This window comes from Hemiscyllium ocellatum, chromosome 6 (genome assembly GCF_020745735.1).
Source record: "Hemiscyllium ocellatum isolate sHemOce1 chromosome 6, sHemOce1.pat.X.cur, whole genome shotgun sequence".
Taxonomy (NCBI): domain Eukaryota; kingdom Metazoa; phylum Chordata; class Chondrichthyes; order Orectolobiformes; family Hemiscylliidae; genus Hemiscyllium; species Hemiscyllium ocellatum.
Genome location: NC_083406.1, coordinates 103,580,643 through 103,604,426, shown reverse-complemented (window position 1 = coordinate 103,604,426; position 23,784 = coordinate 103,580,643). Strand labels below are relative to the sequence as shown.

The 23,784-nt window shown below is 40.1% G+C and overlaps 1 protein-coding gene across 1 annotated transcript in view; it reads right to left on the bottom strand.

The window, feature by feature from the left end:
- Positions 1–23,784, bottom strand: part of mgat4a (alpha-1,3-mannosyl-glycoprotein 4-beta-N-acetylglucosaminyltransferase A) — a 270,750-nt gene that overhangs the window by 21,310 nt on the left and 225,656 nt on the right. Inside the window, exons 9-12 of the mRNA XM_060826225.1 lie at positions 22,367–22,497; positions 12,541–12,648; positions 7,866–8,059; positions 740–818 (exon numbers count right to left, since the gene is read on the bottom strand). Coding sequence (XP_060682208.1) covers positions 740–818; positions 7,866–8,059; positions 12,541–12,648; positions 22,367–22,497 — 512 coding nt within the window. The remainder of the gene's footprint in view (positions 1–739; positions 819–7,865; positions 8,060–12,540; positions 12,649–22,366; positions 22,498–23,784) is intronic.

Below are 23,784 nucleotides of genomic sequence, written 5' to 3'. Positions count from 1 at the left end.
GTAAATAGAGTGATGGGTTTTGGGGATAGAGAACTGTTGCGGTACAGATTTTGTCCAGGAAAAGATGGAGAAATAGTATTTGAAGAGGGTAGGAGGATGCAAGTGATGAGGAACACAAAGAAAGTAGTTTCATCACTGATCAATACCAATATAGGAGCAGACAGGCATTAGAAGATGGGAATCTTGATTGGTAGGAATACAGTTAAGAGTTAACATGGAGGGAATGATTTAAGAGAATAGAGGAGGACCAGTGGTAAGGACAAGATCAATTGAGATAGTGATGGAAATCACTGAGAATAAGGATTTGCTCAGTGCAGAGACTGGGGGAGGATAGGAAGTAGAGTATCCCAGGGAGTCACTTGGTGCTGGTCTTGACAGAAGGTAGGGATCTGGATTTCCAAGGCAGACAAATGTTGTAGATCAAAGTCAAAGGAAAAAAACATTCCGTGGAAGTAGGGGGAAGCGACCAAAATATGATTTGCTGACAAAAGCCATGTCACCATTGCTGTAGTTTGAGCAAAAAGTTGATCAAAAGTATACCAAGATGGTTTTCCAAATGTTGTTGTGAATTGAATTGAACAGACAAACCAATTTCAACTTTTGTTCTTTTTGGCACAAGCCAGATAACTTTGTTATACAAATAATTCATTTATTCTTTATCACATAACAAATGCTGGCTGCTTTTAAACTGGACACAGTTGTAAGGGGTTGAGGGGAATTCCTTAAAGATGTTCTTTACCTTGTAAGGCAAAACCTCAACACTTGTATTCAACAGCAGGTCTCCAGGATGTTCTGTATTCCCAGTGTGAAACAGGTACCTGAAACCAGACAGCAAATGTAGTGGTTAAAATCATTCATGCGCCTTAATATGCTACTTGCCTCTGTAACCACCACTACTAACATTACATTGGCATGTTGTGCTGGCAGTCTTCAAATAATCCAGAGACCCAGGCTAACGGTCTAAGGGACAAGGGTTAAAATAATGCCCCAGTGGCTGGTGGAATTTAAATTCAATTAATAAATCAGGTATCTGAAGCTAGTCTTAGTAATTAGATTCCCTACAGTGTGGAAACAGGCCCTTCAGCCCAACAAATCCACACCGACCCAGACCCATTTCCCTCTGACTAATGTACCTAACACTATGAACAATTTAGCACCTTTGGACTGTGGGAGGAAACCAGAGCATCTGGAAGAAACCTGTGCAGACACGGGGAGAATGTGCAAACTCCACACAGACAGTTGCCCGAGGCTGGAATTGTACCCGGGACCCTGGCTGTGAGGCAGCAGTGCTAACCACTGAGTCACCGTGCCACCCTTTAATGATGCCATGAAACTCCTATTGGTTGTTGTAAAAATCTACCTGGTTAACTAATGTACTTTAGGGAATGAAATCTGCTGTGCTTACTACATGTGACTCCAGACTGTCTCTCTCTGAAATGGCTAAGCCAGCCATTTAGTTCTAGAGCATATAGGGATTGACAACCAATACTGGCATTGCCAGGGACCTAACTCCCTCTTCAGATAAAAAAAAATCACCCTCCCTTCAAGTAAGATAAACTGGTGTTCTCTCTTTTGATTGATTACTGTTCAGATTAGTTGCTTATCAGTGAGACTGCACATGGGATACTGGAAGGAAGAACCAACCAGCAGGGAGAGGTAAGTGGGTATTCTAGAACAGCCATCCACTACAGCTCTCAGCGTTCTAGATTTGCAAACATAAATCTCCTAATTGGGGGCAAATTTCAAAAAGAAAATCAGTGCTAGCCTGAGGAACAGGTTGCAACATTCAGTCAGAGAGTGACTGTGCAGGAAAGGGGAAATAGCTGTCTTGTGAGTAGATTTAGACTTTATTGTCACGAGTACTAAGCTGAATGGTACCTAAGAAGGTTATTTTGTACTGAGTACTCAAACATGAGTAATGAGCAATTAGCTGTAGTCCACAAAAGCCTATAGGCAGCTCTCTCCATTAGAGACAGACAAGTGGTCACATACAGCCTGAAGGGGAAATTTCCACAAATCTGGGGCAAGTCAAGGAGGTAGGCTTTGTCCAACAGTCATAACTGGTGCAGGAATTGAACCCAGACTGTTGGTCTCATTCTACATCACACACCAACAACTGTGCTGACTGTGTCTCCATCATGATAAGCACATTGTACAGACTTGGGGTCATCACTCACTTGCAGAAAAAAAATCACTCATTTCACTGTAACCAATCCATATGTCAAAATTACTCCACTCTACCACTTCTTAACATAAAACATTGACCATTAAGGAGTGTGGCTATTAAGCAGTGTGACACAATACAATTGCAGTAAAACTATGCAGCATTGACCAAGGTCACAAATATCAAGTGCTATAATAAAGAGATACTTCATGTTTGATGTATGTGGGCAATTTCCATTTATTTTGAATAAGCTGAATTCACTCTGAATTAAACAGCACCATACACAACACAAATTTAAATAAATTTTCATGCCAATACTTGGTCTGAATCAGAATTTCATTCCATTTGTGATTTCAAAGCCGAGGTACCCTGAAGAAATCTCATTAAACCTGGAACAGAAACTAGGTCAGCACTTACAATGCTTTCATAACCTTTAAATCTGATGTGCTGCTCTGCATTCAAAAGGTCTTTAAACAGAGAAGGCAATTGAATAGGACTGAAAAGCATCAGCACAAGAGGCTAGAGAGAGATGCAGAAAACATTTTGCTTTCCATAACAGTTTACATTATCATCTCAAACACAAGGAAGCACATATGTAGTCAGAATAAAACTTGACTGAATTGTCCATCAGATGCATAATTTGTGCTTCTTAGAAGTCAATGTGTAATTTAATTTAAAATACAGAAGATCACTAACTCTCTGCAATGAGGAATCCCAGGAAACTGTTCAACTCTGGAATGAGGGTAGTCAGTAAATAGGGATGCTAGCTGGCTTTGTGCATTTGGAGCTCTGATGCACCCACAGTCAATAATTCCGTTCTTCCACTGGTGTTTCCATTTAGCAAGATGGTATCAATAGCCCATTGGTCTGTCACAAAACTTTCATTTTATCACACAAATTTGAATGCCTATTTTCTGTTGTGACTTGATAACAGAAAAGTTACTCAAGAGTTATAATGAGTAATATATTGATAGAGAGAAATATACTTTGCAAAATCAATATCAAAATATTATTTAAGAGTGGCAACTGGCAGACAGCTTTAAAGAAAGCCAAAATAATACTATTGATCTTCAGCTTATTTTGACATGCATTTAAAAAGTGTATTCCCAGAGTAGATTCAATTGCAACCATTTTAAACCATTGGTGCTAAAGACATGTTTTGTTCAAGCTTCTATCTTGTATTCATCGAGGCATTTTGCAACAAATAACAAATGTAAAGGGAAAGGAATGTATGTATTGCATGAGAGGAGAGTGCTGATTGGTTGCAAAGTTACCTCTGAGTGGAAGGATTGCCTTGGGAATGTACCAATTAGATGACGACTGACAGTTAATTCCCAAGCATTGTAAGAATTTTAAACCAGGCAAGTTGACTCTGATTGGACAAGGCATTGCTTGAGGAATGCACCAGAGAATGGCTGTCACCTGTTCTGCTGAGCTGAAACGGATGCAGTGAGTACGTGTTCTGTTTGTCTGTACAGAACAGGGGACTGCATGTTCATTTATAGGTTAGCACAGGTGTATTACACTGCAGACTCAAGTGGCAAGCCTAAATTGGTTGTCAGCATAATTATCCACACAGTCAGAATCATTTGGTAAACGTTCAATTGTGAAATCACATCTAATATTGGATGTTACGTTTTGAGTATAGGAAAGTTGGTTATGGGCAGCACCTTGCCTGTTGCAAACAGCTAAAGGGATATACTAATCCTCTCTGATCCACCAGTCTATGGGGCATATGGGAGAAAGTGGGGACTGCAAATGCTGGAGATCAGAGTCAAAAAAGGTGGTGCTGGAAAAGCACAACTGATCAGGCAGCATCCGAGGAGCAGGAAAGTTGATGTTTTGAGCAGAGAGCTCCATCACCACACTTTCGGCATTCACATGCCACATTACTCATTTCTGTGTGTAGTCAAGCCAAAAAGACAGTTGGAGACAACTGACTGGCCAATTTACAATTGTTTACTACAAGCTTACACACAGGTTGGGATTCTGACAGCTCCATGCTTGATAAGATTGGTCTTATAGGCATAAAGCCATTTGTCCTCAGGCTGGAATAGATCACATCAAAGCCACCCTGCAGGATAATGGCTGGACTGATCAAATTACTTCTCACTGTATAATGTCCAAATTCATGAACAGGCCTAAGGCATAACCTTTGCTCCTGATAAGTGCCCAGACGATCCAAGAATACCTTGAGGGGCAGGAATCTCAAAGGTTTGAGCAACAGGTAAAGCTCACTGTTTCATGTTCCTTTATGCAGTGGCCACTAAAGGGATGCCATTGCCAAGCCAAAAAGATGTTCTGCCACTTTGAGAGGGACAAATCAATAGTGTTGGCTCAAGGGTAACTGATGTGCTTTTTTTCCATCCCTTCAACTTCTCCAAAATGGTCAAATCTTTTGTCTTTTGCTTTTTTACAGTCAACACAGTATTCATTTGAGGGAGCAAAGGTGGAAGTTCTTCTGCCTCTCCTCTTGGCTTATGTCAGTTGTCTAAAGGTGCTGAGAAGGTGAAACCTGCACTAGAGGCAGCTTTATAATATTCCATTAAAAGTATAAAGGAAAATCTCAAAGTCTTTTAGTCTTTATGTACATAAAGAGCAAGTGGGTAACCAGAGAAAGAGTTGGCCCACTCAAGGACAAAGGAGGAAACTTATATGTGGAGTCAGAGAAAATGGGTGAGATTCTGAATAAGTACTTTGCATTGGTATTCACCGGGGAGAGGGACATGACGGATGTTGAGTTTAGGGATAAGATGTTTGATTACTCTAGGTCAAGTCGGCAAAAGGAGGGAGGAAGTGTTGGGTATTCTAAAAGGCATTAAGGTAGACAAGTCCCCAGATCCAGATGGGATCTAGGTGAAAGTGAGAACTGCAGATTCTGGAGGTTAGAGTCGAGAGTGTGCTGCTGGAAAAGCACAGCAGGTCAGGCAGCATCAGATGATCTATTCCAGGTTACTGAGAGAAGTGAGGGGGGAAATAGTTGAAGCCTTAACAGATAACTTTGTAGCATCCTTAAACACGGGTGAGGTCCTGGAGGACTGGAGAATTGCAAATGTTGTCCCCAAGTTTCAGAAAGGTAGCAGGGATAATCCAGGTAATTATAGATCAGTGAGCCTGACGTCAGTGGTAGGGAACCTGCTGGAGAAGATACTAAGGAATAGGATTATTTACATTTGGAAGAAAATGGGCTTATCGTTGATAGGTAACATGATTTTGTGCAGGGAAGGTCATGTCTTACCAACTTAATAAAATTCTTTGAGGAAGTGACAAAGTTGATTGATGAAGGAAGGGCCATAGATATCATATATATGGACTTCAGTATGGTGTATGATAAGGTTCCCTGCGGTAGATTGATGGAGAAAGTGAAGTTGCATGGGGTCCAGGGTCTACTAGCTAGATGGATAAAGAACTGGCTGGGCAGCAGGACACAGCATGTAGTAGTGGAAAGGAGTTTCTCAAAATGAAGAACTGGGACCAGTGGTGTTCCACAGGGATCTGTGTTGAGACCACTGTTGTTTGGAGGAAGGTATAGACAGTCTAATGAGCAAGTTTGCAGATGACACTAAGATTAGTGGAGCGGCAAATAGTGAAGGGGACTGTGACAGAATGCAGCAGAATACAGATAGATTGGAGAAATGGCAGATGGAGTTCAATCTGGACAAGTGAGAGGTGATTCATTTTGGAAGATCCATTTCAAAAACGAACTGTACGGTAAATGGAAAAGCCTTGGGGAAAATTGATGTACAGAGAGCTCTGGGTGTTTAGGTCCATTGTACCCTAAAGGTGGCAACGCAGATTAGTAGAGTGGTCAAGAAAGCATACAGCATGCTTTCCTTCATCGGGCGGGTATTTAGTACAAGAGTTGTACAAATGTTGACGTTGGTTCAGCCAGATTTGGAATACGGTGTACAGTTCTGGTCACCACATTACCAAAAGGATGTGGATGCTTTAAAGAGGGTGCAGAGGAGATTCACCAGGATGGTGCCTGGTATGGAGGGTGATGCCTAGCTATGAGGAGAGATTGAGTAGATTGGGATTATTTTCATTAGAAACTCAGAGGTTGAGGGGGTCCTGATTGAGGTCTGCAAAATCATGAGGTAGAGACAGGGTGGACAGCAAGAAGCTTTTTCCCCAGAGTGGGGTCTCAATTACTAGGGGTCGAGAGTTCAGGGTGAGAGGGGAAAAGTTTAAGGGAGATAGGAGTGTAAAGTTCTTTAAGCAGAGGGTGGTAGGTGCCTGGAATGGGTTGCCAGCAGATGTGGCAGAGACAGACACGATAGCGTCATTTAAGATGTATGAGTGGATAGGAAACAGAGGGATACAGATCTTTAGAAAATAGATTTAGATAGAGCATCTGGATCGGTGCAGGCTTGGAGGGCCGAAAGGCCTGTTCATGTGCTGTAATTTTCTTTATCCTTTATCACCCCCTGCTGGACTGCTCATCTCTAGGCAGTCCTGTCAGCAGCACAGACTTTCCATGCATCGACTCTGATCCCTGTCAACCTGAGGTCTTGTTTGCAGACATTGTATCACAGACATGGGTGACCTGTTAATCTCATGCCAATAGCAGGCCGGCCAAAGAGCATGTCTTTAGGATGCAGTAATGATCTGTTTAGCTCACGTTACTAGTCAATGAATGGCCATTGGTTCAAGACAGCCAACACTCTAGGAATGTTGGCACCTTGGTGATCTTCCACATTCACATAATGTTTGTCTGAGGGAGCAAAGGTGGAAGCTCTTCTGCCGCTTTCTTGGAGAAAGTGAGGACTGCCTTCATCTCACCTTTATCCCACTACACTCCCAGGTTAGTGAGTTTGACAAGTGATACGTCCTTGAACATTTCTTTCACCGCCTCCACCTCCAAGCCCACTTTTTCAATCAAGGTTCTCATACCCACCAAGGACCCCTTCACTCACCTTCAACACACCCCATCCACCTAGACACTCCGTGCTGGCCTGTTACCTGCCCTTGACCTCTTCATTTCTAACTGTTGCTGTGACATTGATCACCTCAATCTGTCCACTCCAACTTTCCAGCCTCTCAACGCAGAGCCCTCCACTTTAACCCCAAGCTCATCATTGAACCCACAGACAAGGGGGTGGGGGTGGGGGTCCTGATGAAGGACTTTTGCCCAAAACGTTGATTTTCCTGCTCCTTGGATGCTGCCTGACTGGCTGTGCTTTTCCAGCACCACTCGAAACTTGTCTAGATGAATAGCTGAATGCACTGGATGCAGCAAAGGCTGTGGGCCCAAACCAGATTTCAGTTTTAGTAATGGAGACTTGTGTTCTAAAAGTAGCTGTGTCCCTAAGCAGGCTATTCCAGTACAGTTACAACAATGCCAACTGCCTGGCGATGTGGAAAATTGTCCAGGTAGGTTGAGTCCACAAACAGCCAGGACAAATTCAACCTGACCAATTACCGCTCTGTCTACTCTAGATCATCAAAATTAATGGAAAGTGCTGTTGACCGTGCTATCAAACGTCACTTACTCATCAATAACCTGCTCACCGGTGTTTACTTTGTGTTCTGCGGCTCTTGCCTTCTGTGAACCTAGTACTGTGAAGTCATTACAACATTCTAACAGATGGAAGAAGCCATTGCTGATTATGAAGCTTTCAATATTTCATTGCTCTATCAAAACATCACAGTAACAACTTTCCTGTAGGAAGACGTCACCGTTGTAAATCATTGTCCTTACCTATCTATATTCAGCGGTTTGTCGAACCTGACAAGTATATAGTCACCAGCAAGAGGAGTGATGCCCCAGAAGAAGTCCTCTCCCAGGTAAGCTTTGTCTAATGAATGACCTTGGTAAACTTTTAGAGATGTTGAAACTTCTGCAGGAGGATTAACGTGCATTTTGTGAAGTAAAGGCTTCATAAAATCTTTATCCTTTGGGAAGCAAAAAATACACCACAAAGTTTTAGTTGTTAAGTATAAACAAATCAATTAGTAACTATTACAACATATACTGGAACACCTGCATACTCATTACTTAATTAATTTTACACATTAAAAACTGCATTTGCAAGAAAATTAGAATGTAACATTTCTTAACTCCTTCAAATTAATCCTCTTTCACTCCAATTCCATTCTGTCACTTTACTCCAAAGTTAAATGTTTCGAGTGTTTTTGGGAGATTTCTACCATGAGAATTGCGGATACCTTAGAAAAATTGCAAGTTGGTTTCCAAAAACATACAAGCAACATCGAGAGGGGAAAGGAAAGCCATAGTGAATTTCTTTTTGGAATATGTTGCATGTGAATAAATGGCTGGCATTTGGATAAATTCTAGAGCTGTTTGCATTTAGCGAAGGTTGTCATTGTCAACTTGCTACCATACTGATAAAGAAGGATTCCGTGGTGATGGAGATTACAGATTTAACACTTAAGACAAGATGTAAGTCATTAAGTACATTAAAGATTAAACAATGGCCTGGATTAGAATATGCTTTGGACATTTGAAGGTTTTAATTGAAATAATAGATGACAAGATCAAAGCCTTTATTCTATGCCCAGCAATTTCTAACTTTTCGCTAATTTTTCAGATTCAAGTATCTGAGAGGGTTATCAGCAATCTAATATTTATGTCACATTCCCATAATTTAAATCTTGGTGACGTCACAGCAGAGAACTCCTCACTCAAACACCCAAGTTACACTTCCCAGCACAGACAACAGAGAGCAAATCGGGAATATTGTAACAAGCCCTCAAACAGCTACTGAGATCGGCTATCCCAGGACTGATCTAACCTGGGATCTTTCTGATCAGTTTGCTCAGTAACACACCTATTCAGGGCATGATCATTAATGGGACTCCAACTATTCTACAGGGACTTGTTACAGATAAGTTGCTGCCAATATCTGTTAATTTTGCAGCTGATGAACACCAGACACACTGTATCTGACCGAACAAAATTACAGTACACAAGATCACCACATGGGAAATCTGATAGAGTTGATATCAGAAACAGTCAAGTTGAAATGACACAGGGGTTGGTCTTTATATAATCCTGGTGTCACAGGGATACAACAATAAAATTGATTCTCCTGATGATCTTCTGAATTCCAAAACTCTGAAGAAATGATCCAATGCATTATGGGACAAATAGTAATAAAATAAATGCACCCCCTATAAATATTACAAACTGGACAGACTACAAGGCAGTCCATAGATTACCAATGGGTTTCTATTCATGAGTATGGCCATAAGTTGATTTGTACAGAAGTTGGAACACAACACAATACAATGTAAAATAGTCATTTGTAAGTATGAGAAAACATTTGCATTTTTTTAATATTAAAATGGGATCACATTGGTAAGTACAAGTGCTCATAAGTTAGATGTTTGTAAGTAAGGGACTGCCTGTATCCTACTTTAACTGTCAAAAAAAACCCCAAGTTAAAGTTTTTCTGCAAAACAACAAAACATTGCGTTAACAGGGAAAGGTGCTTGCAATACAAAACATGTCCCCACCTCATTGGAAACACAGATCACTCTCCCTGGGAAATCATTCCAGTTCAGAGGTGCTGAGCAATTGAAGAACTCTATGTTCCATTTAATAACAGAAGTGGAAAATGCTGATTAGCAAGGACTAACTGTCAAGTAAAAGCGTCTTTTAAAAATAGAGGGCGACAAGATCTCTGCCATTTGAAAGATGATAACCTTAACCAGATAATAATGTCTCTTGGGAATCTTTACTGTAAGGAATTGTAAGATATTAGTTTGATCTCATTGGAAAAGTGGTGACTCAAGATGACCTATCAAAATTTTGTCAAGACTGGGATGGGAGTTGATCAACCTGACATGGAAACTTCACTTCATTAGTAAACTAAATAACTACATTCAGTCAAAACATTTTGAGCAAAGGGACAACACGGAATAATTAAATCAACAAGCATTTTGGAAGTTCACACATTTTGAAACTTTGTACTACAGCTTGTTAAGAGACATTATAATGTGGTCTGGTTAGGGTCAGCTCAATATTCTCAAACAAGACTTTTTCTTGACAGTTTCTTCCTGTCAATCAACATTTTCTAATTTTACTGCTGACCAAAACATGAAAGAGTTCTTCAACTATTTTGCACCTTTTGACTAGACTGATAGCACAGGGACTGTGCTCAGTGTCTAAAATACTTATAAATGATAGATAGGAGAAGGCTAGCTTTGTAACATAGGCACTTTTCTTTTCTATCCTTTTATTTTGCATTGTTTTGCTGAAAAATCTAACTGTAGTTTTCTTTTACAGACAAATTATTGAATTTAGCATTTCATAATTTATTTGTCACAGAATATGGGCATTGCTGGCTAAGGCAGCAATTCTTGCCGGTCCCTAATTGCCGAGAAGATGGGGTGAGCTGTTTTCTTAAACTGCTGCTGTCGAATGGTATAGGTTAAGAAGAGAGTTACAGGATTTTGACCCAGCAACAGTGATTCAACACTGATATATTTCTATGCCAGGATGTTGTGGGGCTTGGAGGGAAAGTTGCAGTGCCCTTGCCCTTTTAGGTGCAGGAGTTTACAGGTTTGAAAGGTGCAGTTGAATGAACCATGGTGAGTTGTTGCAGTGCATCTCATAGATACCACACACTGCTGCCGCTATGCATCTGTGGTGAAGAGAGTGAATACTGAAGGTGATGGAAGGGATGCCAATGAAGTGGGGTGCTTTATCCTGGATGGTATTGAGCTTTTGAGTGTTTCTGATGCTTCACCCATCTCTAACTGCCTTTGTTAAGGTGACAGTGAGTCACCTTCTTGAACCGTTTCACTCCCTAAGGTGAAGGTACATGTTATTAAGTATGGGGTTCTAAGGTTTTAACCCAGTGGCAAAGAAGAAATGATGATGTGTGTCCAAGTCAGGGTGGTGTTTGGCATAGAGAGGAGCTTACAGACACTTAATGCTTCCTCTGATTTATTTTCCATTGTGTGGAGCTCTGAAGTTCATGAATTTCTGGTACTGAAAGTAAACATGGGGTGTTCAAGAAAGAAACAGAAACAACAAAGACTAGCACGGGTTTCCTCCCCTGATCCAAAGGTGTGCAGCTTAGGCAGATTGGCCATGGTAAATTGTCTGTAGTGTTTAAGGGTCTGTAGGCTAGGTGAAATAGCTGTGTGAAATGCAGGGTTATAAGGACAGAATAGGGGATGGGATTGGGAAGGAGGATGCTCTTTGGAGGGTCAGTGTAAACACGATGGGCCAAATGGTAGGGGAATTAAGGGTTATGGGATAATGCAAGTAGGAGGAGCTGAGACAATGGATATATCAGCCATGATCTTAATGAATGGTAGAGCAGGCTCAATGGGTCAAATGGCCTACTCCTGCTTCTCTTACTATGAATAATCTGTTTCCACACGGTAGAGATTCTCTGAATCTTCTATGAGTCTACAAAACCAAAGGTAACTCTGCCTAGTTTTAGGAGTGGCACAATGGCTCAGTGATTAGCATTGCTGCCTCACCTGGGTTTGATTCCACCCTCAGGCGACTGTGTGAATTTTGCACATTCTCCCCACGTTTCTGTATGGGTTTCCTCCAGGTGATCCAGTTTCCTCCCACAGACCAAAGATGCGCAGTTAGGTGGTTTGGCCATGCTAAATTGTCCCATAGTGTCCAGGGATGTGCAGGCTAGATGGATTAGCCTTGGGCCATGCAGGGTTACAGGGATAAGGTAGGAGGATGGGTCTGTGTGGGATGTTCTTTGGACTCGATGGGCTGAATGGCCTGCTTCCACACTGTGGGGATTCTAGCCTTTGTTTTTGTTAAATCTAATTTGTATGTATTTCTCCTTTTTTTCAACAAACAAATACTCATGGTTTAATTGAATTTAAAATCAATTGAAATGCCAAAACTAGCAGCCTGAATGAAAGGTACTGCACACAAGTTTGATCATTTGTGTTTAGGCTAAATGTTTATATCTTGCACTAATCTGTCAGTACAAATAAAGCATCCAAAACTGTGCCACACCGAGTACAGCCAAGTGCACTGGATCCCTCAAACTGAAAGCTCCTTTCCACTGAATGTTCAGCACAATCTGGTCTTGCATGTTATACCTGTCTCCTTGTGTACTATTGAAGTGCATGCTTTTACAGAATTGGCTTCAAATGTAACACTACACTTGGGTCAAACAAAGCAAATCTCCAAGGAGGCAACACAGTTTGAGTGGACTGAGATTTAACAGCTCTACAACACTGGTTTCTCACCATGCTGATGCCAGGCTGCATATACATTAATGGAAGGCAGAGATCATTCTTGCACTGCAAGGATAACTCAATTTTATTTAAAATGAGCATAATTAACACTTACAACCCATTTCCCTTCAATTAACCCAAACCACTGAAAATGTCATGTTGTAACAGAAGATCAAAAAGCTACTCACTGTTAATTTCTGAATTTTGCCTGCCAGCGAAGAATGCAGCCCAACGTGCTGAAATAGGGATGGTCTGAATCGAATCCTGATGTTAGACTTTTGCCGCTCGCAATGTTTCTAACAACACAAGTAAGTCTTGTTAGCTGTCTAACAAGCATTTCACACAATATTAATGGCCAAAGTTGAAGTTAGGCAGAGAGAAAACATTGCAAAAAAAATTAACTTCCTTTCATTCTTCCCCTGTTTCTGTGCAGGTTAAACGTATCCTTCTTTCAACATCTACACACATCCATCCAAAGAGGGATATAAATATTTAGAGAAAGAAGTCTGTACCACGTGGAAGCTTATTTGAGAAGATTAGGGGTTATGCAATGGTGGTGGGTAATTGCAAACCAAATTTAAAAATGATTGGAAGTGATAAATCAGAGAGGAGAAGTTGAGGGCTATTTTTTCCATAATGTTTTTTAAAAATTCATTGACAGGATGTGGGCTAGGCTAGCATTTATTGTCCATTCCTAAATTACTCAGAGGACAATTATGAGTCAATCACACTGCTGTGGATCCGGAGTCGTATGTAGATCAGACTGGGTAAGGATGGCAGCTTCCTTCCCCAGAGACCATTAAAGACCATTGAGACAGAGGAATGACATTCCTCAGATCAGATCGGGGATTATGGATATTGACTTTGGATATCAGGAAAGCTAGAGGGGGCATAGTCATAATTTACAGATTACAATATCAGAGGTATAATTAATATTTTGAACCAAATGAAAATGCAAATGGGCATTGGCAAGATGCAGGAATGAACTGGAAAGTAGCAGATTGAATTCAAATGAGAAGTTTAAAATGGAAGTGGTGAACTAGATAGAAAGAAATAGTAAGGAATAAAAGAACAAAGGGAGGAGAAGTGACCGAAGGAAGTGGGGGTAGACTCACTGAAAGAATGAGGGAGGAAAATGGAGGGAAAAAAGGCAAGAGTTGAGTAATGCAGGGTAGGAAAAAAGACATCATCATAAGCCAAAGCATAATATTTCATCAACATGCTAATGGAGAGTTACTACACAATAAACTTAGACGACTGAGGACTTGTGAGGACAAAACAGCTGAGAAAGGAATAAAGGAAGCTTCAGATATTGAAAGGTGAAATGCAGATGCTGAAGACCTGAAATAAAGCCTGTTGTACTGAAGAAACTCAGCAGGTCTGGCAGCATTATGGAGAGAGAATCAACGTTGTGAGTCCAACTCTTCTTCAGAACTGAAGTTCCAGATAAGACTCATATTGATCTCGAAATGTTAACTGTGTTTCTCTCTCCACAGATGCTGCCAGAGTTTCTCCTCAGCAATTTTTATTAGAGACTCATAGGATCATACAATAAATAAGAGAGGCTTTGGTTAGTTGAAGCTCATAGGACCATACAGAACAAAAGAGACCCTTTGGTTAATTGAGCCTGCATTAACAAAGCAATTTTAAATCTATACTAATGCTGATGAAGGGTCCCGCCCTAAACATTGACTCTCCTGCTCTTCTGATGCAGCTTGACCAGCAGTGCTTTTTCCAGAGCCACATTTTGTTAACATCTGCACTAATCCCACTTTCCAGCACTTGGTCCATAGCCTTCAATGTTATGACATTTCAAGTATTTATCATTTTAAAGGTTGGGAGGTTTCCTTCAACCACTTCCCTCCCAGGCAGAGTATTCCAGATACCCACCATCATCTGGGTGAAAAAGAATGTTTCCTGAAATTCCCTCTAAACCTCTTGCCTTTCTCCAAAGTTATGCCCCTTTGTGATTGACACTTCAACGAAGGGAAACAGCTGCTTCTGATCTAAACACCTCAATCAGGTCTCCTCTCAGCTTTCCCTACTCTAAAGAAAATAACCCATCTTATCCTGCCTCTCTTGTTAAGTAAACTGCTCCATCCCAGGCAACATCCTGGTGAATCTCCTCTGCACCCCCTCCAGTACAATCACATTCTTCATATAGTGTGGTGACCAAATTGCATTTTGTACTCCCACTGTGACTGAACCAAAATTTTGTATATAACCTCCCTGCTCGTATAATCTATGCCATGACTGATAAAAGCAATTGTAAGCAGAGTTGCATTCCAGCATACTCTTCATTCTTATAGTCTAGCATATTGCTTTCTCTACATTTGCAATCAAGCCAATGGACCAACTCTGGTTTAATGGGGAGTGTAAGAAAGCATACAATGAACAGCACAATGCATATCTAAACATAAACTTCCAATTTGATGAAGCTACAACACAGAGGTATATGTAAACTAAACCACTGAAGAAGATTTAATCCAAGCATGCTCCAAAGAGGCAAATTGCAGAAGTGAAGTGAAAGTAACATCAAAGCAGCATTTGAATGAATGCATTATCAAGGGTGCATGGTTAAAACTGGAATCAGAGGAAAAGTGGTTGTTGTCATAGCTAGCACAATGGGAGGGACCAGTAGTAATTACAGGATCATCATTTCAGAGCATCACTGCAGGAGGTCCACTGGGTAGTGTCCTATGCCCAATTGTCATTAACCTTACCCTTGTCTTAAAGTGATAAGTGTAGTTGTGTGCTGATAAATGGAGTGCTTAATTCCATTCTGAGCTCTTCAGACAATGAAGCGGTCTGTACCCCATTTTAGTAAGGACTGGATAATGATCAGCTTCAGGTTAATAAGTGGCAAATAACATTTACACTTGATATGATCATAAGTAATGTTACTGCTGGACAATTCAGATCCTGGACTGAAATCATGTTTGATCATATTTTATTTTCCTTTCACTTAATGAGGTGATTGCTCACTAAAACGCAAACATACATTGCTGCAGATTCAGTTTTAATAATAAAACAGAATTTTATTACATGAAAGTAAAGATTAAATAGAATAAACCATGCTATTTAGACATAATACAACTTGAAAGACTTCAAAACATACAGTAAGAATACAACTTTCCATCTAGCCCAACAACAAACCATTAACGGTGCTCAACCACCAGAGGCAGCGTTTACTTCTCTATCATATCAATGGGTTTAATTTAATAGTTTCTTTCAACTTCCAGTTATGAGAGTCTGGCAAATTCTTCCTCGAGTATTTATACAACTGAGCTTAAACTTCCTCAGTTTCAATTAACCACTTTAGCATTCTAACCAAATACATCTGGTCTGGAACTTTCATACTAAACCCTTATACGGAGTTAACTTATTTCTAACTCTTCTGAAATAATTTCTTGCCCCTGGAAAACTGCATTCATATATCCAACATCAACCTTGTACAACCCGGAAACTAAATGTTTCTAAATTATGTGTATTTGCCTTGAGCAATAAAAAAAATGCAATCCCTGATCCTTCTAACTGAAAACAGGCTAATGCTCTTCAATATTTATTCTGTCCACTTGTAAAACTCTCCCAAGGCAAATTCCCATTAGCACTCCAGAAACTCTCTCACGCATACTAATTAGTTAAACAAAAGCTCCAGAAATACCATAATCATTAAACTCCCTCACGCACACAGACCAAAACCCACATCACTAGTTCAAAATTCAGACTCTACAATAAATTGTATTAAAATATATATAAATCACACACTGTACAAGTGTTGGGCAATTACCATCTCTAATAAGATGGAATCTAGCCAAACATCCTTACATTCAATGCTACTACCATCACTAATTCACATAACATCAACATCCAGTGAGCAAAAATATAATTGGACCCGCCACATAAATACTGTCAGGTTGTAGGTTTGCTCATTGAATGGTGGGTGGCGAGCTCAACAAGCAAACCAACAACCTGAGCGACAAACTTTCTCCAACATCTCAAAACATAAATACTGTTTACAACAACATGCCACGGCTTGGTAGTTGTGACTAGTAACTCATCTCCTGGGTTCCTCGTTCTACCACTTAGAAAGCACAAGTCCCAGCACCACAGAAGTGTTAGGGTGCAGGAGTCAATGTTTCAGCAATATCATGCCTGCACTGATTTTATTACCTAGTTCCAATCTCCTATGTTTTCCCTCAGATCCCTGCACACCATTTCTTTCCAAATAATCATCCAATGACCTCTTGAATGCCTCGATTGAACCTGACTCCATCACGCTTCCAAGCAGTGCATTCCATGCCCAAAAAACTCGCTGTGTGAAAAGCTTTTACTCAAATCATCCTTGCTTTATTTGCACATCAGCTTAAATCTATGCCCGCTCACTAATCAGGAGTGTGATATAATGCATTCTTTAGTGTAGATTAGTGTAGTCCCAACAATACTCAAGAATCTCAATTCCATTCCATTCCATGTTATGAAGGTGTAGAAGTGTACTGTAACTTTAAGAGAATGAAGGACTTAGAGATACAGAACACTTTTACGCCTTCATAACATTCCCACTTGATAGAATTGCTATAATGCAGAAGCAGGCCATTCAGTCTACACTGATCCTCCAAACAGCATCCCACCCAGACACAACCTTATTCCCTATAACCCTGCATTTTCCATGATTAATTCACCTGACCTACACATCCCCAGGCACTACGGACAATTTAGCATGGCTAATAAACCTAACCTGCTCATCTTTGGATTGAGGGAGGAAATCGGAGCACCTGGAGGAAACCCATGCACACAAAGAAAGAACGTGCAAACTCCACACAGACAATTGCCTGAGGGTGGAATTGAACCTGGTTCCCCGACACTGTGAGGCAGCAGTGCTAACCACTGAGCTACCGTGCCATTCCATCACTCTCTTGATCACTTGTTCACCACTGCAGCCTTCTGTATGTCTACAACGTGCATTACTTTTTCAACGGAACTTTGAAACACACAACCACTACTACCTGGAAGTACAAGAGCAGCAACAGCATAGGAACACCACCAGCTGAACATTCCCCTCAAGTTGCACCCTGTCCTGCCTGAGAACTATTATGTTCCTTACTGGGTCAAAATACTGGTACAGCCTCCTTTCTAGCAATGGGGTTTGTTTCAGTACACAGACTGTAGTAGTTCAAAAATAATATGCATCACCACTTGGACAATTAGAGATAGGCAATAAAGCTTAATTTGCTGGTGATGTGAACATCCTATGAATGAATTCAAAAAAAAGTTATAGCAACCATAGGTCCATATGGTACTGATCATTACATGCACATTCTTCTCTCCACTACTATAGCTCTGACATATAATCTGTTTTAGTAACACTAATGAATATACATTTCTAAACAAACAATTAAACTGTCTACATCTCCAAACATAATTTTCTAACCATCAATACCATAACTGTTGACTGCCCAAATTAACCCCATTAAACTGAATAGGCAAATATACTTTAAAAGCTTCTAATCAGATGTATAATACACATTTCTTTTTGGTGCTGTGTTGCATACTGACGGCTCAGTTCTGACAAATTGTTTGAGGATCACTACAAGCACCTTTTTACTGAAGTCAAGTTTATGTTTAACTAAATTAGAATATAGATTAGTATCCTGTTCATCTAAAAGGTCTACAGTGTCAATACTTCTGGGTTGAACTCAATCATTTTAAATACACCAATAAAGTCATAGAGTCAAAGATGTACAGCACAGAAACAGACCCTTCAGTCTAACTCATCCACACTGACCAGATATCCCAACCCAATCTAGTCCCACCTGCCAGCACTCGGCCCAAATCCCTCCCACTCATATACACATTCAATGCCTCTTAAATGTTGCAATTGTGTCAGCCTCCACCACTTCCTCTGGCAGCTCATTCCATACACATACCACTCTCTGCGTGAAAGGGTTGCCCCTTAGGTCTCTTTTATATCTTTCCCCCAAGTCCTCTAATTTTGAACTCCCTCACCCCAGGGAAAAGACTTTGTCTACTTAGCCTATCCATGCCCCTCATGATTTTATACACCTTTATAAGGACACCCCTCTGTCTCCAATGCTCCAGCCTGTTCAGCCTCTCCCTATAGCTCAAATCCTCCAACCCTGGCAACATCCTTATAAATCTTTTCTGAACTCTTTCAAGTTTCACAACAGCCTCCCAATAGGAAGGAGACCAGAATTGCACACAATATTCCAAAAGTGGCCTAACCAACGTCCTGTACAGCCACAACATGATCTCCCAACTCCTGTACTCAATACTCTGACCAATAAAGGAAAGCACACCAAACGCCTTCTTCACTATTCTATCTACTTGCGACTCCATTTTCAAGGAGCTTATAACCTGCACTCCAAGGTCTATTGTGATTAAAACGGAAAAAAAGCCTGTTTTACATATATACACGAATATGGAATCATAATATTGATGTGATATTTTACACAGAAAATTAATGGCACAAGATATACCATTTGATCCACCACTTTTATGTCACCTCTTCTGCATGATACATTAGGTATTTTTTCTCTACAAAAGTCCAAGAAAATGTTGTAATTTTAAAGCATTTTTAACATTAAGAATCATGCCCATTTTTTCCACAGATACATTTGATTTGATGGCAAGGATAATAAATCTGCTGTACATGGAGCCTGTCTTGCAGTAAGAAAATCTCAGTGGTTGTACATCATATACATAGATAACAGGAGACATACATATCCATTTTGCTTTTATTATCATACATATGCATTAATCTCTGATGAAGCTTCATACCATTTTCAAACAGCTTTGTTTTTCTGAGTATGTGGGCTGCCAGAGACCTGTCCAGTCTTTCAAGGTGGAGCTGCTAGACTACAAATTTCATCAACCCATGGGATTTAGGACATAAACTGTGGCAAGGGACAGTTTGCAATTGATTCTCCAATAATTTGCACTTGTCACAGAAAAAAAAAGAAAATTATCCCCATTTGGCAGTAATTAATCTTGAATCCTATGTTATGGACTATTTTGTCTAATAGATCATAGAGTGATAGCATTCCTATAGAGGCCATTCAGCCCATTGAGCCAGTACTGACCCTCCAAAGTGCATCCCACAAACACTCAACATTTCCCTCCCCACCCTATGCCTGTAACCCTGCATTTCCCAAGGTTAATCCACCTAGCCTGTACATCCCTGGACACTATACGCAATTTAGCATGGCCAATCCACCCTGACCTGCCCATCTTTGCACTATACATATATAATAAAAGTGAGACTTTTCCATTAGTGTAACCATATGATTTGCCCTCTGGTCGTAGTCTCTCCTACAAGAGGAAACAACCTTTCCACATCTACCCCGTTGAGTCCCCCAAGAATCTTGTATGTTTCAATAAGGTCTCCTCTTATTCTCTGAAATTCTAATAAATACAAGCGCAACTTACTCAACCTATCGTCATACCCAGGACAAACCTTCTCTGGACTACCTCCAATGTTAGCATATTTTTCCTGAGGTAAGGGGATGTTCCAGCAGCATTTCAGCTGTGGTCTGATTGGTTGTCTAGTATAGTTTTATTAAGATCTCACTATTTTACATTCTGTTCCCTTTGAAGTAAAGGCAATGCATTTCTTCTGTCTTCCCTACTACCTGCTGAATATGGATCAAGCTTTTTTTTGTGATTCATTCACTAGGATCTCCAAACATACCTGAGCTGCAGTTTTCTACAACTTTTCTTCATTGAAATATTCAGATGTCCTATTTTCTTGCCCAAATGCATACCTTCACATTTTGCACACTATATTCAATCTACTATATTTATGCACACAACTGAACCCTGCTTATATCCCTCTATAGACTCCTTGTGCCATCTTCACCATTTGCCTTCCCAGGGAAGACTGTGACATAGTCATTGGATTAGTAATGCAGAACTCTGGGTTAGTATGCTATGAACATGTTTTCCAATCCCACCATGGCAAATGTTGCAATTTGAATTCAATAAAATTAGAAACAAAGAGCCAGACTAAAGGTGACTATTGATTGTTGTAAAAAACCATCTGGTTACTAATATCCTTTAAGGAAGGAAATCTGCCATCCTTACCCTGTATGGCTTACATGTGGCTCCAGCCCCACAGCAAAGTGATTGACTCTTAACTGATATGGGCACTAAATACTTGTGATGCTCACATCCAGTGAGTGACCAAATGAAAAAAAAGGACTATTTTTATGTCATCTGCAATCTTGGCATTTACCTCTATCACCCAAGTCATCAATTTGTATTGTCAATAATTGTGAACCCAGTATAATCCATGTGGCACTCCAGTAGTTACAATCCTGAAAATGCCCCCTTTATCCCAACTCTCTGAATTCTATTAGTTAGCAAATCCTCTATTCAGGCTAATTTACAAACCCCAATGCTATGAGCTCTTATCTTATTAAGTCACCTTTTGTGCAATACCTTACTGAATGTCTTTCGGAAATCCAAGTGTATTGCATCTACTAAGTCCCCTTTATCTACTCTACTTGTTACCTATTCAAAGAACTTGATTCATGAGGTATGGGTGTCATTGGCTAGACCAGCACTTATTGCTCACATGTAATTTCCCAGGGGGCAGTTAAGAGTCAACCATATTGTTGTGGGCCTGGAGTGTCGTGTTGGCCGGACCAGGTGAGCATGATGGATTTCTTTGCCAATTAGGACATTAGTGAAGTAGGTGTCAAACATAAAAATTTAAAACTTTTATCTTGTATTCAAATCCATCCATGGCCATATCCTTTCCCATTTTTGTAAATCTCTCCAGTTCTACAACCTCCTGGAACTCAGAATTTCCCTAATTCTGGCCTCTAGTGGATGTTTATTTTCCTTTGACCAATAAATGGTGGTAATGCCTTTAGTTGCTTCAAAGAGACAAAACAAAACTTGATAAAAGCACTGGATCAATTTGAGACTTAAATAAAATTCTGGGAAATCTGATTCTGACCAGCCACCCTGAGTATTCCAACTGAGTCAAGGAAATCATTCCAGCCTGGCTATTTCCTTACTGGGCCACTCTTTCAGATTGAAGCATCAAGGGACTTTGTATTTCCAAGAAGCAGGGTGTACACATTTAAGATCAGGCCTCACAGTCTAAGCTATTATCCGGGTCAGGATTGTACTGTGCACTCCTGCCAAGTGACAGATGGAGTAAGAATGCCAAATCTCATTTCACATTAATCTCTTAAATGCCCACAGCAGGATGACACCTTCATCTTCTGCCTCTGACCTGTTTTCAAATATACCTCAATAAATAAATAAAACCAAAACAGCGACTTTAAGCAGGGAGAGCTTCATCCAGGTTATATTCATGCTGTTATGGAAAGCTGACCCAAATCAAAATTCATCTGTTACCTAGAGAATAAATTTACAATCTTTCCAATGTTTAAATTATATTTGAGATATCTGTTTAGGATAAAAGTAGAAAAATATAGGAATTGAAACAGTTGAGCTCTTAATGAATACCTAAACTTGTGAAAAAGGCGCAGATTGCTTTGATCTTTACTGAACCCATAGCATCCACTGCTGAACGTACTGGGCTGGTCTCCCAAAGGCAGGTACAATAGATGGAAACATAAAGGAGCTTTAAAGGACAGGCAGCAACTTTAGCTTAGTGACCATCTGAGCTACATCTGCAATGTTACACAACTGTGGAAGATGCTAAAGAATGATGCAAATCAACTAAGCTTTTACAGTCTTTTGATGTCAGTGATTGGTCATTTTCCAATTAGCATCTATCCGACTGCTCTAAGTCAAAATGTGTCACATGGGATAAAGTGATAGAGCTAGAATTTACATCCAATCACCTTGGCTGTTGAGAAAAATGCACAAATAGGTCACAGCACTTCTCAGGTTAGTAAATTAGTAATCCTATGTATTTTAATTAGTTTATTTTATTAATATAACTATAAACAACAGGTTCTCATATTGCAAAACAGAGCTGGAGTGTAAACATGCTACAAGACAAAATTCTGCACTTACTGCATCTTTTTCAGGGTTGCAAACCTTCACCCACAAGATATGGTCTAACAGCCAGTCAATGGGTTTCTCCTTGTGGAACATCAGGATGAACTCCACAATAAGATTCAAATCAGGAGACTGAAACATTTTACCTTGTGAGATAAATAATTAACAATTAATAAATGCAACTGTTGCAAAATTATTTGATAATAGCATTGACTCAACATAAAATAATGCTCAAATCATATCTGACAATTCAATATAGCTGGACTCTCAATGCTTTTTTGTAGCTAAAATGTATGTTGTGACATTGCTACATAATCCTCAATATTCATTTTCACATGCTGCAACTTCTGTAAATCACACCCATTGTAGTGTGCACAATTTACCAGACTACAGCCAGCAACATTAAACCCACAGTAATAAGAGGTCAACAAACACAAGAGAATGTCTCCAATTACGTTGAAAAACCTTGTGTTCTTTAAAAACAAAAATCAACCTTTTAGACTTCCAGCAGCTTCAGCAACTCAATTTTCTAATTTGCTTTTAGGCATCAGGCCAAAATTAGAAAATGGCAAATGTCAAAAGTGCTACTTAAAAGAGAAAGAGGTAACCAAGGAAATTTGAGGCACTCTTCCTTGTCTGGGAATGGGCAAATTTGAAGAATTTGCAAAAACACTTTTACTGGCTTATCAAGGAAGAACTACATCAATTTAATGGAAATGTATGGATTTTCACATGGTACTTGATAAGGTGCCACTTGCAATATTTGCAAAGGTTAAAGCATGGGCTATAAAAGGGAAATTAGATTCACAAATCAAAAGACTGTGGAAAGTAGTTAGCAGGAAGATATGGACTTAAATGATGTGGTTAGTGATTTTACCCTATGATTAGTGCCGGAGCAAGAAATGAACTGGACACTGGCACAAGAAGAATATTAAAGTTCAGTGACACCAAATTAATGGCCTAAAAACCAATCTATTTGATTTCCAGAAGACTCTCGACAAGGTGCCTCACAGAAGGCTGCGAAATAGGATTAGAACCCATGGTCTTAAGAGCAATGTACTGGAACAGATAGAGGATTAGCTGACTCGCAGAAGGCAGGGAGTGGCAATAAAGGGATCTTTTTCAGGATGGCAGCCAGTAGAGTTCTGCAGCTGTCAGTGTTGGAATCATCACTATTCACAATATACATTAATGATCTGGTCGAATGAACCAACAGCGTTGTTGCTAACTGTGCAGATGCCACAAAGATAGGTAGCATTGTGGAAGTGGGGAGACTGCAGAAGAACTTAGGCCAAGGGAATGGGCAAAGAAGTGGCAAATGGAATACAGTGTGGGAAAGTGTGAAGTCACGCACTTTAATAGGAAGAATAGAGGCATGGACTCTAAATGGGGAAAGGCTTCAGAAATCTGAAGCAGAAAGGGACTTAGAAGTC